General features: G+C 47.3%; 1 protein-coding gene across 3 annotated transcripts in view; it reads left to right on the top strand.

The window, feature by feature from the left end:
* The window catches only part of LOC115482563 (6-phosphogluconate dehydrogenase, decarboxylating), a 419,310-nt gene that overhangs the window by 42,538 nt on the left and 363,047 nt on the right, over positions 1–13,725 (top strand). For all 3 annotated transcript variants that reach the window (XM_030222452.1, XM_030222450.1, XM_030222451.1), the window contains exons 4-9: positions 9,837–10,016; positions 10,787–10,852; positions 11,351–11,529; positions 12,245–12,356; positions 12,658–12,735; positions 13,317–13,382. In XM_030222452.1, coding sequence (XP_030078312.1) covers positions 9,837–10,016; positions 10,787–10,852; positions 11,351–11,529; positions 12,245–12,356; positions 12,658–12,735; positions 13,317–13,382 — 681 coding nt within the window. The remainder of the gene's footprint in view (positions 1–9,836; positions 10,017–10,786; positions 10,853–11,350; positions 11,530–12,244; positions 12,357–12,657; positions 12,736–13,316; positions 13,383–13,725) is intronic.

The following is a 13,725-nucleotide window of genomic DNA, read 5'->3' as shown; positions in this document are numbered from 1 at the left end:
AGATCTGAGTAGAGTCAGTCAAAGAATGGCAAGTAAAATGATGCAGTCTAGATCATAAGCCTTTTAAAATGAGACTTCTGATATAATAATTTGCTCCTCCAACATTCCAATGTGTCTCACTGGGATCGTAACCACCTGCTGACATCACTCCTCCAACGTTCTCCTCCAAAGTTCCAATGTGTGTCACTGGGATTGTAACCACCTGCTGACGTCACTCCTCCAACGTTGGGACCCTGGAACTGGGAGGGAGGGACGGAGGGACAGAGGGAGGAGGGACCCTGGAAATGGGAGGGAGGGAGGGGGACACGAATTTGGAGAGGGGAGGGAGGGAGGGGGGCCTGGAACTCGGAGGGAGGTGGAGGGGGCAGGGGAGAGATGCTGCACATGGATGGAGGGGGCAGGGCACAGAGGACGTTGCCTGCATATGGATGAATGCAGGGGAGAGAGCATAATGCAGGGGAGGGAGGGGACCCTGAAACTCGGAGGGAGTGAGGGAGGGAACGACCCTGGAACTCGGAGGGAGGGGGTCAACAACCCTGGAACTCGGGGGAGGGGGGGACAACCCTGGAACTCGGAGGGCGGGAGGGAGGGGGGACCCTGGAACTGGGAGGGAGGGGGGCCCTGGCACACACTCTCATGCTCACACACACCACTCTCTTACAGACACACTCGCACACAGTCTCACTCTCTGTGACACACACTCGCACATTCACTCTCTGTCACACACTCTCTCTCTCTCTCACACATTCTCTCTCAAACATACACACACCAAGGAAAACCTTGCTAGCGCCCGTTTCATTTGTGTCAGAAACGGGCCTTTTTTACTAGTATGGACATAAATATGTATATGCTGTGAGGGTGGGGAGGGTGCATAGAGCAAGATAAAGACCTGTTGGCTCCTCCTAGTCTGTCCAGTTTTCTACCATCTTGGTAGGTAACCATATAAATCCCTACACTTGAACCAAAACCAGTTCAATCTTGCGCCTTTTACCCAGCCTTTTAACCTTTTTCCCACTGCCCTCTATATTTGTATGAATTGATATTAAGGCTATAACTCTGACAGCGCTGAACAGGTTACCACAGACCTCTTGAAATCATAGCACTGCCATGCCACTGCTATTAGTAACCATGACTTTGTTATGCAGGTTGCCAGCAGAACCTACCCAGTCTGAGGCTTAACCGCCAAGGATCTGGATAGGCATTGCTGCGTTGCATCAGGAATGGGCAGACTGATCGGCATTGCGGTCTTTATCTGATGTGATGTTCTTTGTTTCTATAAGGTTACACTGATTTTTCAACAGTGGACCATGTCACCAAAGTAAAATAAAAATGTAACCAGCTTCTAGGTATAATTGGACATTTTATCAGTTATCTTTGGGTTTTTACCTAAACCTTTAGGGCCTCTGGACACTTCTACAGTAGCTAAGGTGTAAAATCCCCCAAGGGTATGAGATCATGGTGCACTGCAATTTCAAAAATGCTAATTTTATGGCAGGGGGTCAAGAGGGAGAGGAAAGGTTAAAGGTATTGCAGAAAAGATTAGACTGACTGTGAATAAACATCTGGCTAAAGGTGAGCCAGTTGATGTAGTGTATCTAGATTTTCAGAAAGCGTTTGACAGAGTCCTTCATGATAGACTCTTGAGATATTTAAAAATCTATGGGATAGGAAGGCAGTATTCTATTGTGGTTTAGGAATTGGTTGATGGATAGAAAACAGAGGGTAGGGTTAAATGGCCAGTTCTCTCAGTGGAGGAGGGTGAATAATGGAATGCCCCACTGTACTGGGACTGGTGCTATATAACATATTTATTAATAATCTGGAAATGGAAAAGACGAATGAGGTGATTCAATTTGTAGATGACACAAAACTATTCAAAATTGTTAAAATGCATTCAGATTGTGAAAAATTGCAGGAAGACATTAGGAAGTTCGAAGACTGGACATCCAAATTGCAGATGAGATTTAATGTGGACAAGTACAAAGTGATTCACATTGGGAAGAATAATCCAAGTCATAGTTATTTAATGCTAGGTTCCACCCTAGGAGTTAGCACCCAAGAAAAAGATCTAGGTGTCATCGTGGACAATAGGCTGAAATCTTCTGCTCAGTGAGTAGCGGCAGCCAAAAAAGCAAACAATGCTAGAAATTATTAGGAAAGGGATAGAAAATAATACAAAGAATATTATAATGCCTCTGTATCATTCCGTGATGCCACCATACCTTGAATATTTTGTGCAGTTCTGATCATCGTATCTTTTAAAAGATATAGCAGAATTAGAAAAAGTTCAAAGAAGAATGACAAAAATGATTGAGGGATGGAACTGTCATATGAGGAAAGGCTTAAGAGGTTACCACTCTTCAGCTTGGAAAGAGACTGCTGAAGGGAGATATGATAGAGGTCTAAAAAAGTCAGAGTGGTTAGAATGGGTAAACGTAAACCAATTTTTTTTTTTACTCTTTTAAAATGTACAAAGATTAGGGGACATTCAAGGACGTTACATGGTACTATTTTTAAGACGATCAGGAGGACATATTTTTTCACTCAGTGAATAGTTAAGCTCTGAAACTTGTTGCCAGAGGATGTGGTATCAGTGGTTAGTGTATCTGGGTTTAAAAAAGGTTTGGACAATTTCCTGGAGGAAAAGCCAATAGTCTGCTATTGAGATAGACACAGGGAAAACCACTGCTTCCTTGTCATCAAGCAGATGAAGCCATTACGTATGGGTTATGTCCATCAACCAGCAGGGGAGATAGAGAGCACTCAAACTTTCACAGTGCCCTCTTGGCCAGCTAGCTCCACTGCCTCTTCAGTATTCTCTATCTCCCTTAGCAGGGTGGCTGCAGCTTGTTCGAGCTCCAGAAAAATCTGCCGGGAGGTGGTTCCTGGCTTGCCAGTTGTTAACCGGGGTGTTGGAGGCTATAGCAGCTTCACTTTAAAGGCACATAGGTTAGCCCTTTCCCTGCCTTACCCATACCTCTGTGGATGTGGACATATTGCCTTGCTTTCCCTGTCCTTACCCACCAACAGTGGATGCAGGCATATAGGTTCGCCCTTTCCCTGCCTTTCCCACTCATCTGAGCCTCCGGAGTCTTCAATACCTCTGCTTTCCTCACAGCTTAAAAAAAAAAAAAAAGTTGCGTCGCGTTTTTAAACGCAGAGACGCTGGAACAGAGGTTTTTGACCTGATTTTCTGCAGGATCGTAGTTGTACACTAGATCCTTTGAGGTAAGAGTGTTTTCCAACTCCTCCGGGGTGGGCCCGCGATCGGGGCGATTTTGGCGTGAAACCGCCATTTTGGATTTTACCGCCGTTTTTCGGCGATGGCTGCGGACAATGTAAAGCGCTGTTCCACTTGTGGCAAGCGCAAATCAGCAGCAGGGCTCTGTAAATCGTGCTGTACTGGCGTAGGAGCCGGCCCGAGCATGGCGAGCGATGTTTCTTCCCGCTCTGAGCTGGCAGCGGGCGCCATTTTGCTTACACTGCATGGCGCGGCCTCCGTGGACACGGAGAGACCTGAGCCGGGTGGGGCACCTCGATATGAGGTTATTTCAGGAGTGGCTAGCACCGGACAGGATTTGGGTGCCCAGGGTGAGATTTTCTCCCCGGATTTTGTGCTTTTGCTGCATAAAGCATACATGATGAAAAGAGCCCTTCCTCAAGGGTCGCCTGAGGCTCCTCTGATTGCCCCCCTGATGGATTCTGGCCTGGGACTGCCCAGTGAGGCTTTTTTCCCGGATGCTTGGCCTAAAGATAAGCGCAGAAGGGTTAATTCCCCTTCAGATTGTGGTGCACCTTTTTCCCCCCCGTGGTCGGGGTGTGAGGATTCGGAGAACTCTGACAGACGTTCTTGGTCTGAGGAACCAGAGTCAGGTGCGGATTTACCACAGGATCTGGATGATCCCTCCGCGGTGAGGATTTTCCACCGTGATGAGCTGCCAGCGCTTATTTCAGATACCCTGCAGGCCCTCTCGATTGAAGATCCTGACAGTGGCATGGCCTCCTCGGGTAATCCCAGGATGGCTAGTACCAAGAAAGCTGCTCGGGCCTTCCCTTTGCATGACTCCATCCTAGAGCTTGTTTCAGCTCAGTGGGCTGACCCCGAGGGACCTTTGAGAGTTTCCAGGGCTATGGGGCAGTTATACCCTCTGCGTGAGGGACATATGGCTCGTTTTCAAATGCCTACAGTGGATGCCCTAGTCACTGCGGTGACAAAGAGAACTACCCTCCCTGTTGAAGGAGGTGTTGCCCTGAAGGATGTTCAAGACCGTAGGCTGGAAACAGCATTGCAACGGCCCTTTGAAATTGCAGGTCTCACTGTTCGGGCGTCTGCATGCAGCTGTTATGCTGTTAGAGCCTGCCTAGCTTGGCTGCAACAGGCAGTGGCTCAGCCCGGAGATGGAGCGGAGCCCTTCTTGGATGTGGCTCCGCGGATGGAGGTGGCCTTGTCCTTTCTGGCTGATGCCCTTTATGACCTTGTCAGAGCTTCGGCTAAACAAATGGCAGTAGCAGTGGCGGCTTGCCGTCGTCTGTGGCTACGACACTGGGCAGCGGACATGGCCTCTAAGCAAAAGTTGGTGAAGTTGCCTTTTCAAGGACTTCTCCTATTTGGTGAGGAGTTGGAGAAAATTGTGAAAGGCCTGGGTGATCCAAAACCCCAGCGCTTGCCCGAAGATAGGCAGAGGCCTTCCTCTAAGGGCCAGGCGGTCCACTCCTCGTACAGACCTCGCTTCCGTGAAGCTAGAAGGTACCGCCCGGGGCGTTCTGCTGGGTTCACTTCACGTGCCCGTGGTCAGCAGAGGAACTCCTTTCGCTCGGACAAGCGTTCCGCAGCCGGTGGCTCAAGACCAGGAGTTCAGGGGCGACCCTCTCAATGATGGTGCTGGCCCTCTCCTCGATGCCTGTCATCGGAGGACGGCTTTCCCTCTTTGTCGAGGAGTGGGCCAAGATTTCCTCAGATCAGTGGGTTCTGGACCTGATCAGAGATGGATACAGAATACAATTCTACGCCCCAGTAAGAGACGTGTTTGTGGAGTCCCGATGCGGTTCTGCCGTCAAACGGGCGGCGGTGGAGGAGACTTTACAAGGTCTGATTCAGTTAGGGGCAGTGACCCCGGTGCCTCCCGCCAAGCAAGGCTGCGGCCGATACTCCATCTACTTTGTGGTGCCGCGAAAAGGTGGGTCCTTTCGCCCTATTCTGGACTTAAAAGAAGTGAACAAGTCCCTGAGAGTGCGGCATTTCCACATGGAATCCCTGCGCTCCGTCATTGCGGCGGTACAGCCAGGAGAGTTTCTCACGTCTCTAGACCTGAAAGAAGCTTACTTGCACATACCGATTTGGCCCCCGCACCAGAAGTTTCTGAGGTTTGCGGTGTTGGGAAAACATTTCCAGTTCAGGGCCTTGCCTTTTGGCCTCGCCACAGCTCCCCGAACCTTTTTGAAGGTAATGGTGGTAGTAGCTGCTTTTCTCAGGCGAGAAGGTATCAGGGTTCACCCGTACGTAGACGACTGGCTCATCAGAGCAGACTCTGCAACAGAGAGCTTACAAGCTACAGCCAGAGTGGTCTCAGTACTGCAATCTCTAGGCTGGGTCGTCAATATGGCCAAAAGTCACCTGACCCCTTCACAATCTCTAGAGTTTTTGGGGGCCAGGTTCGACACAGTCTCGGGCTATGTGTTCCTACCCGAGCTAAGGCGGTGCAAGCTTCAGAATCAGGTCCGTCTGCTCCTGAGGATGCCCCGCCCGCGAGCTTGGGACATTGTCCAGCTGCTGGGATCGATGACAGCCACGATGGAAGTGGTACCCTGGGCGAGAGCGCACCTGAGACCTCTACAGTATTCCCTACTCCGGAGATGGTCTCCTATTTTTCAGGATTACCAATGCAGACTTCCTTGGCTCCCTGCGGCCCATCTCAGCATGGAGTGTTGGCTCTCGGACAGCATGCTGCGGCGAGGAATGCCGCTGACGCTCCCCGTTTGGTGCCTAGTGGTAACAGATGCCAGCCTGAAGGGCTGGGGCGCACATTGCAAGGGGAAGCATGCCCAGGGTCTATGGACACCCGAGGAGTCGGAGTGGTCCATCAACCGCCTAGAGTTGAAAGCGGTGTTTCAGGCGCTTCTGGCCTTTCAAGTGACCCTGGAAGGATTGGCTGTCAGAGTGATGTCGGACAACAGGACAACGGTGGCCTATATAAATCGACAAGGCGAAACAAGGTGCAGAGCACTAGCCGTGCAGGCCGAACTGATTTGCCACTGGGCCGAGCTGCATCTTCAGTGTCTGTCGGCAGCTCATATTGCAGGTCAGAGCAATGTGCAGGCCGATTCTCTGAGCAGGCATCAGATCGATCCAGCAGAATGGAATCTGGCAGACGAAGTATTCCTGCAGATCTGTGCCAAATGGGGCAAGCCCGTGATGGATCTAATGGCGACAAGTGCCAATACCAAAGTCCCGTGCTTCTTCAGCAGACGGAGAGATCCTCGCTCGGCGGGGTTGGATGCCTTGGCTCAACCCTGGCCTCCGGGTCTACTTTATGTGTTTCCCCCATGGCCCTTGATAGGGCGCCTGCTCTTGCGGATTCGGCTGCACCCAGGAGAAGTGGTCCTCATCGCCCCGGATTGGCCAAGGAGACCTTGGTATGCAGACCTCCGACAGATGCTCCTGGAGGCTCCTCTGCCGTTACCTCTGGTACCGAACCTGTTGACTCAGGGACCGGTAGCCATGGAGGACGCCGGCCGCTTTGGTCTTACGGCATGGCTATTGAGAGGGCGCAATTGAGGGATAAAGGTTATTCCAATAAAGTTATTTCCACTCTCCTGCAAGCCCGCAAGCGGTCCACTTCCGTGGCTTATGCCAGGATTTGGTGCCTGTTTGAGTCTTGGTGTGTTTCCAGAGCCATTGCTCCAATGCGGGCTCCTGTCTCGCAGATTCTGGACTTTTTGCAGGAAGGTGTACAAAAAGGCTTGGCCTATAATTCCCTGCGGGTGCAGGTGGCAGCGTTGGCCTCCCTTCATGGTAAGGTGGAAGGCGTGTCTTTGGCTGCTCACCCAGATGTGGCACGGTTTCTTAGAGGGGTGCTTCAGCTCCGACCTCCAGTGCGAGCACCCTGTCCAGCTTGGAACCTGGGGCTAGTTTTGAAAACCCTGCAGGCATCTCCTTTTGAGCCGCTTCGGCGAGCATCGGAGAAAGATTTGACACTGAAGGCCGTTTTTCTGGTGGCCATTACCTCGGCGAGACGGGTGTCAGAGCTCCAGGCGCTGTCCTGTAGAGACCCATTTCTGCAATTTTCAGAGTCCGGAGTCACGGTTCGGACCGTGCCTTCCTTTATGCCTAAGGTGGTTTCAGCCTTTCACCTAAACCAGCCTATTTTCTTGCCCTCTTTTTCAGAGGAAGAGTTTCCAGAATCTTTTGGGCAGCTGCACCTTTTGGATGTGCGCAGGACTCTGCTGCAGTATCTGCGAGTTACTAACTCTTTCAGGACTTCTGATCATCTGTTTGTTTTGCTATCCGGTTCTCGCAGAGGGTCTCCAGCGTCTAAAGCCACTATTGCCCGCTGGCTCAAAGAAACTATCTTTTCAGCTTATCTGCTGGCCGGCAGGGTTCCGCCTGTAGCCTTTAAGGCGCATTCTACTAGAGCGATTTCTTCCTCTTGGGCTGAAACTGGAGCACTCTCTCTTCAAGAGATATGCAGTGCAGCAACATGGGCTTCTAAGCTGTCCTTTGCCCGACATTACAGGCTGGATGTGGCTGCCAGGAGGGATGCGCGTTTTGGTGCACAAGTGCTAGCGCGTGGTGTGACTTGTTCCCACCCTATCTAGGGATTGCTTTGTTACATCCCATACGTAATGGCTTCATCTGCTTGATGACAAGGAAGGGAAAATTAGGTTTTTACCTTGGTAATTTTCTTTCCTTTAGTCATAGCAGATGAAGCCATGAGCCCTCCCTGTATGATTGTCTGTATGCTGTGAATCTGTTTTTCAGGTTCTGTTCTAATTTCCTTAAGTTCCTTCCTTGGGAGAAAGTTGGAAAACAATCTTCAGGATTCATGTTCAGTTTAAATTTAGGAGGATGTGTTCATTCCCTCCAGCATGTTTTTTTGGAGGATGTGTTGATTCTCTCCAGGAGGCGCGTGTGTTCCCCTCCAGTTCTATAAATAGGAGGATGAGTTCATTCCCTCCAGTGTGTTGGGAGGATGTGTGATTCCCTCCAGGAGGCGCGTGTGTTCCCCTCCACTTATACAATAAGGAGGATGAGTTTATTCCCTCCAGGAGGATGTGCATTCCCTCCTTTATGAGTTCATGCCCTTGTGATGGGCCATCGTTCACTGTGAGGAAAGCTCTTGTGATTCCCATTGCGGTTTGCCATACTGCTTTGGAAGCTTCAAATACTGAAGAGGCAGTGGAGCTAGCTGGCCAAGAGGGCACTGTGAAAGTTTGAGTGCTCTCTATCTCCCCTGCTGGTTGATGGACATAACCCATACGTAATGGCTCCATCTGCTATGACTAAAGGAAAGAAAATTACCAAGGTAAGAACCTAATTTTCCCTTGTCCCTGGGATCAGTTGCGTGAATCTTGCTACTATTTGGGATTCTGTCAGGTACTTGCGACCTGAATTGGCCACTGTTGGAGGCAGATTACTGGGCTATATGGGCCATTGGTCTGACCCATTATGGCTATTCTTATGTTCTTATAAAACTGTGGTTCTTGGTTTCAACCAAAATGGAATGAGTAACTGAAATTTGCTGATAGGTTTCGGCTGAAACCGAAAATAGCAGCTCCTCTTCCCCCCTCCCCCCAGCAGAGCGGGTCCTTTTGGGCTGCTAGCACTACTCCCCCCCCTTAAAACTGGGTCTCGCTGGACTGCTGCTGCCACTAACACCCCCCCACACAGAAATTGGGTCTCACAAGGCCAAAACTACCCCCCCTCCCGTGGGAACTCTTGGCAGCCATTTTTTATGGAGGAACTGGTGAGTGCAGGAGTGACTGGAATACCTCCTTCCCTGAAGAGGCCACTAGACTACCAGGGCAGTAAAAGGTAATCCCGGGGAGGTCCTTGGGATGGGGGTGGCTCAGTGGCACCTCCTCTCTTCAGATGAGACCTGGTCTTTATTTGGGGGGGTGGGGGGTGAGTTTGAGTTTCAGCTTCAGCTGAAAATGTACTTGCATTTTTGGCCGAGGGATTTCGGACCAGTTTCGGTGCTGAAACTGAAATTTGGTTGGCTTCTACAGAAGAAAAAGGTTTGACCCTATTCTAGGAAATAGCTTGCATATTTGATCTGTAGTATCCTGCTTCCGATATCACTTCTAAATCCTGTTAAGAGAAATGTTATCTAGTTCTGTTTTATTTCTCTTTACAAAATTGTAACATGGTCAGAAAAACATTTATTGTGGGTTGATCAGCTGTTTCCTTCCATCTTGATAACCATCATGTTAGCAGGCGTGTTGCTGTGGGTCTGATGTGCTGCGTTGTGTCTTGTATGTGAAAGCAGCATGAGGTCATAATCATTTGAAGCAGATCTTTGTGTACGAGAAGAGCGTAACAGCTTCCTTGATCAGGTCTGTGTGTGAGAACATTGTGATTCCCTTCCCTAAAAGCCACTGATATCAGGTCTATATGAGTGTGTGAGGTCTGTGTATCAATGATGGGTAGTCATGAGTGAGACTGTATATCTGTTACCAGCAGTGGGTACTGCAGTGATAGGCATTTTATTGGTTATGATGGACCTAAAATCTCTGCTTTTTTTTTGTTGCATGAAGTCCTTTTGCCTACAGATCTGAGATCTCTTACGTTGGCAAATTTGGTTTGTTTTTGTGCCAATTCCATTTTTATGTCTTTGCAGCAAGAAGATCCATGCTTTGCTTCCCAGAATCGTGTATACAATGATATTGGAAAGGAGATGCTCCAGCATGCATTTGAGGGCTACAATGTCTGCATTTTTGCTTATGGGCAGACTGGTGCCGGCAAGTCATACACCATGATGGGCAAACAGGAGGAGACACAAGCTGGCATTATCCCTCAGGTGATAAACCCTGGGACCTGGGCTAAAATTGCTCATTTCTCCATCTTATATCCTCTTCTCTCTGGCAGTGGGATAAAGAAGAGATGAGCATTGAGCCACTCCTCAGCCAAAGGAATGGGGGGGTCAATAATCAGTTCTTCTGGGTGTGGAGTAAAGACCCTTTACTGCTTTTGCCTAGAACCTGATTGAGCTATAGCATATCTCCTGCCAGTCCAGTTCAGTGCACAGGGAGTATAGTGTGTGATAATCCTAGAAATCCATGGATTGGGAGATTTTTCTTTCTAGATTTTGAAGACTGATGAAGGATATGGTAACATTTCAGTCCATTCCCTGCAACTCTTCCTTCATCAGTTACGTGGGATGCTGATTGAAAGGAAAGGACCCTTGAACATGAAGTGATGCAGCCTTGTTCAAAACCCTTTGGTCATTGGTGTAATCATACACATCTCGCCCCCATCCAAATAACATGTGACATTCAAAAAGTGACATTAAGCATCACTTTTGAATGTCACATGTTATTTGGATGGAGGGTTTTTTTTTTTTGTCAATGATTACACCAATCACTGAAGGGTTTTGAACAAGGCTTCTTAAAATTGAACAAGAGGGATGTTGCCTCAGTGAATTATGAGACTTTTCCCCCCATTTTCCTTCCACATGTTTATTTTATTTTGCACGGTAAAACCAAGGGTCCCCTATCAGAGACACATCACAAAGCCATGCCTTCAATATGTGACCCACTAGTGTTTTTTTCTTTTCTTTCTCCCTTTTAGCTTTGTGAAGATCTATTTGAGAAAATCAATGACAACAATAATGATGAAGTTTCTTACTCTGTGGAGGTGAGTGTTGCACAGCTCCCAGGATCCTAACCCCCATACATCGTTACTAAAGTATTTTATAAAGTGTCAACAGTGCCCAGAGTTGATCATAGCCTTGATAAGAGACTGACAACTCATCATTGGAAATGTGGATTAGCTTATCATGCACAGTATTTGATTTTCTTCAGACAGAACCTTTGAGTTCTGTGAGAATACTTGAGAGTATCACAGCTTTTCTAATTCTTCCTATCATATATGCTTACTGTTGTAATCATTTGTTTGAGGGAAGAGTAACAATGCATGAGCCAGGAACTCACCTTCCTTGCAACTGGTACATCGTACTCCTTCCTGCTGTCTTACCACCACTGGCCTGATTGTTCATCTTGCTCTGCAGCTGCCTGCTGCTGGTACAGCTGTCTCCCTTTTATACAGTGATTTGCTCCATACCTTTTCCCCAACCTATTCTGTTGCTTGGAACAATCCTCTTCTCAAATTGCCCTGGTGTGAATGTCTTCATAGGTCAGTTACATGGAGATCTATTGTGAACGTGTCAGAGATTTGCTGAACCCAAAAAACAAGGGGAACCTACGTGTGCGTGAGCACCCCCTCCTTGGGCCCTATGTGGAAGACCTGTCCAAACTAGCGGTAACATCCTACTCAGATATTGCTGACTTGATGGATGCAGGCAACAAAGCCAGGTGGGTTTCAAATGCTTTTCTAAGGTAGAGCAACTGGGAAAGCAAATTAATGGGTATCAATACTATAAGCTCTTTGTGTAGATGTGTGGGAACTCAATTAAGTATCCTAGAAGTATAAGTAATACACAAGAGGTAAGAATTTTGTTGCGGGAAGGGAAGCTGTAAAAAAAAAAAAAAGTTCATGGTATAAGTCTGGGTGGGAGAGGAAGTTGTAGTCTTAGGAACAACATGAAGAAAGACTTTCTTTTTACAGAAGGATGACAATTTTATTGAATAGCTTCTCTGTAAACGTAATAAGAGCAAATACAAAAACAGAATTCAAGAAAGCCCGGGATAAGCACCGAAAAACCAAGCTTGAAGAAATCAGAAACAAAGTAGATTTTTATCTTATGGCAGAAGGAAGGAAAAACGGGCAGAAGAGAGGTCTTGCTAATACTCCTGCTGTCAAAAGGGTTCCTACTTCCTTTCACTTCCAGTTTATCTTATATGTATATCCTGCATTTGTGCATGGCCAGTTGCCAAAGTTCACAGCTCAGCACTGTCTATGTAATGATGATAAAGCATTGATTTCTAACTGAAAGTAAGGATTTTCTGTCTTGTTGAAGAAGAGCTTTCCATTGGTTACTTTTAATGATTTGGTGGTGGGGCAGAATCCTTTATGTAACCTTACCATACTGTGACGTGAGTTGGTGTTAATTGTGCCTTTTCCCTGTAGGACGGTGGCTGCAACAAACATGAATGAGACAAGTAGCCGCTCTCATGCAGTCTTCACCATTGTCTTCACACAGAAGAGACATGACATGGAAACTGATCTCTCCACTGAGAAGGTGTATAGTTTGAAGGGATTGATAGGGCATTGCTGGGGATTTGGTGCTTTGAATGCTGTAGGAGCACTGGCCTGTTTGGCTAGAGATAAAGAAGAACCTCTCTTAGATCTATTCTTGCTTATGTGAGTGTTATGTACGTTCCCATCAATACCTCTGGAGTTCCTTTTTCCATTTTTCTTAATCCGTTTAGTCTGTTCTCTGCCTTGACCTGTTTGATGGATAAAGTAGGCTAGTAGGTGTTAAAGAAATTGATAACAATATACCATTCACCAATGCTGTTTGTTCTATCTGTCACTTCCAGGTGAGTAAGATCAGCCTTGTAGACCTGGCTGGGAGTGAGAGAGCAGATTCAACAGGAGCTAAGGGCACACGATTAAAGGTAAACTTCTTGATGGGAGAGTTGAGGGACCATGGCATATCTTGGCAAGGAGAGAATGGTTGGGTTATGGTGATGATGTTTGAGTATTGTAGCTTCTGACTTTTCTAGGAAAGTAGCCTAGCAGTGGACTGAGAACCAGGGAAGCCAGGTTTCAAAATCCTTCTTGTCCCAATGACAGTTTTTGGTGATCCTGGGTATGCCACTCACTCTTTTACCTGAAGTAGACATTTAGGGCTTGATTTATTAATGTGCATTAACCTGAGTTATGCACATAGTTAGTAAATAGGCCCCATTGACAATAAGGGGGCTTGCATTTAATAACATGTGTTAACATGTTAATGTGCTTTAATTTGATTTAATGCACATTAGTGTATCTGGTCCTTAAGATTGTACTGTAATCCTGCTGGGGACATGGAAATATCTGCTGTATCTGAATGTAATTTCAAGTAAACTAAATGCAGGTAAAATAAAAATGCAAGGTAGTAGGAAGCAGTAAACTACAACACTAGTCTTGTATAGCTTCACACTTGTGAGTGGTGTACAGTTTCAGATTCTAATTACAGACATTTATGCTGTTACAGGAAGGTGCAAACATCAACAAATCGCTCACAACATTGGGCAAAGTCATCTCAGCGCTGGCAGAGGTTGTAAGTACAGTGCTTGGAAGTCAGGCACAGCTAATCTTGTTTGTCTGTACACTATGCACTTTCTTTGCTGTATTGCATTTACCAAAGCCTTCAGAATTCAAGTTAAAACTGCTCTTAAAGAAGTTGTCTAGCGCACTCAGTTTTGATGTCTATAAATAATAAATCTGCAAAATTGGAGCAAGGATGAGAGGACACCTGGCCCTTTGTTATGCCAAGGGAAGAGAGTACACATGGAAAAAAAAGGCATTATGATTTGCAGCACTGCTGACATGGGCTGTGGAACCAAGATGGGGCTATGTGTCTTTGTTCTGTACCATACCATCTATTTCAAGTTCCACCTGAA

This window comes from Microcaecilia unicolor, chromosome 13 (genome assembly GCF_901765095.1).
Source record: "Microcaecilia unicolor chromosome 13, aMicUni1.1, whole genome shotgun sequence".
NCBI classification, from domain to species: Eukaryota; Metazoa; Chordata; class Amphibia; order Gymnophiona; family Siphonopidae; genus Microcaecilia; species Microcaecilia unicolor.
This window is presented reverse-complemented; position numbering and strand designations above follow the sequence as displayed.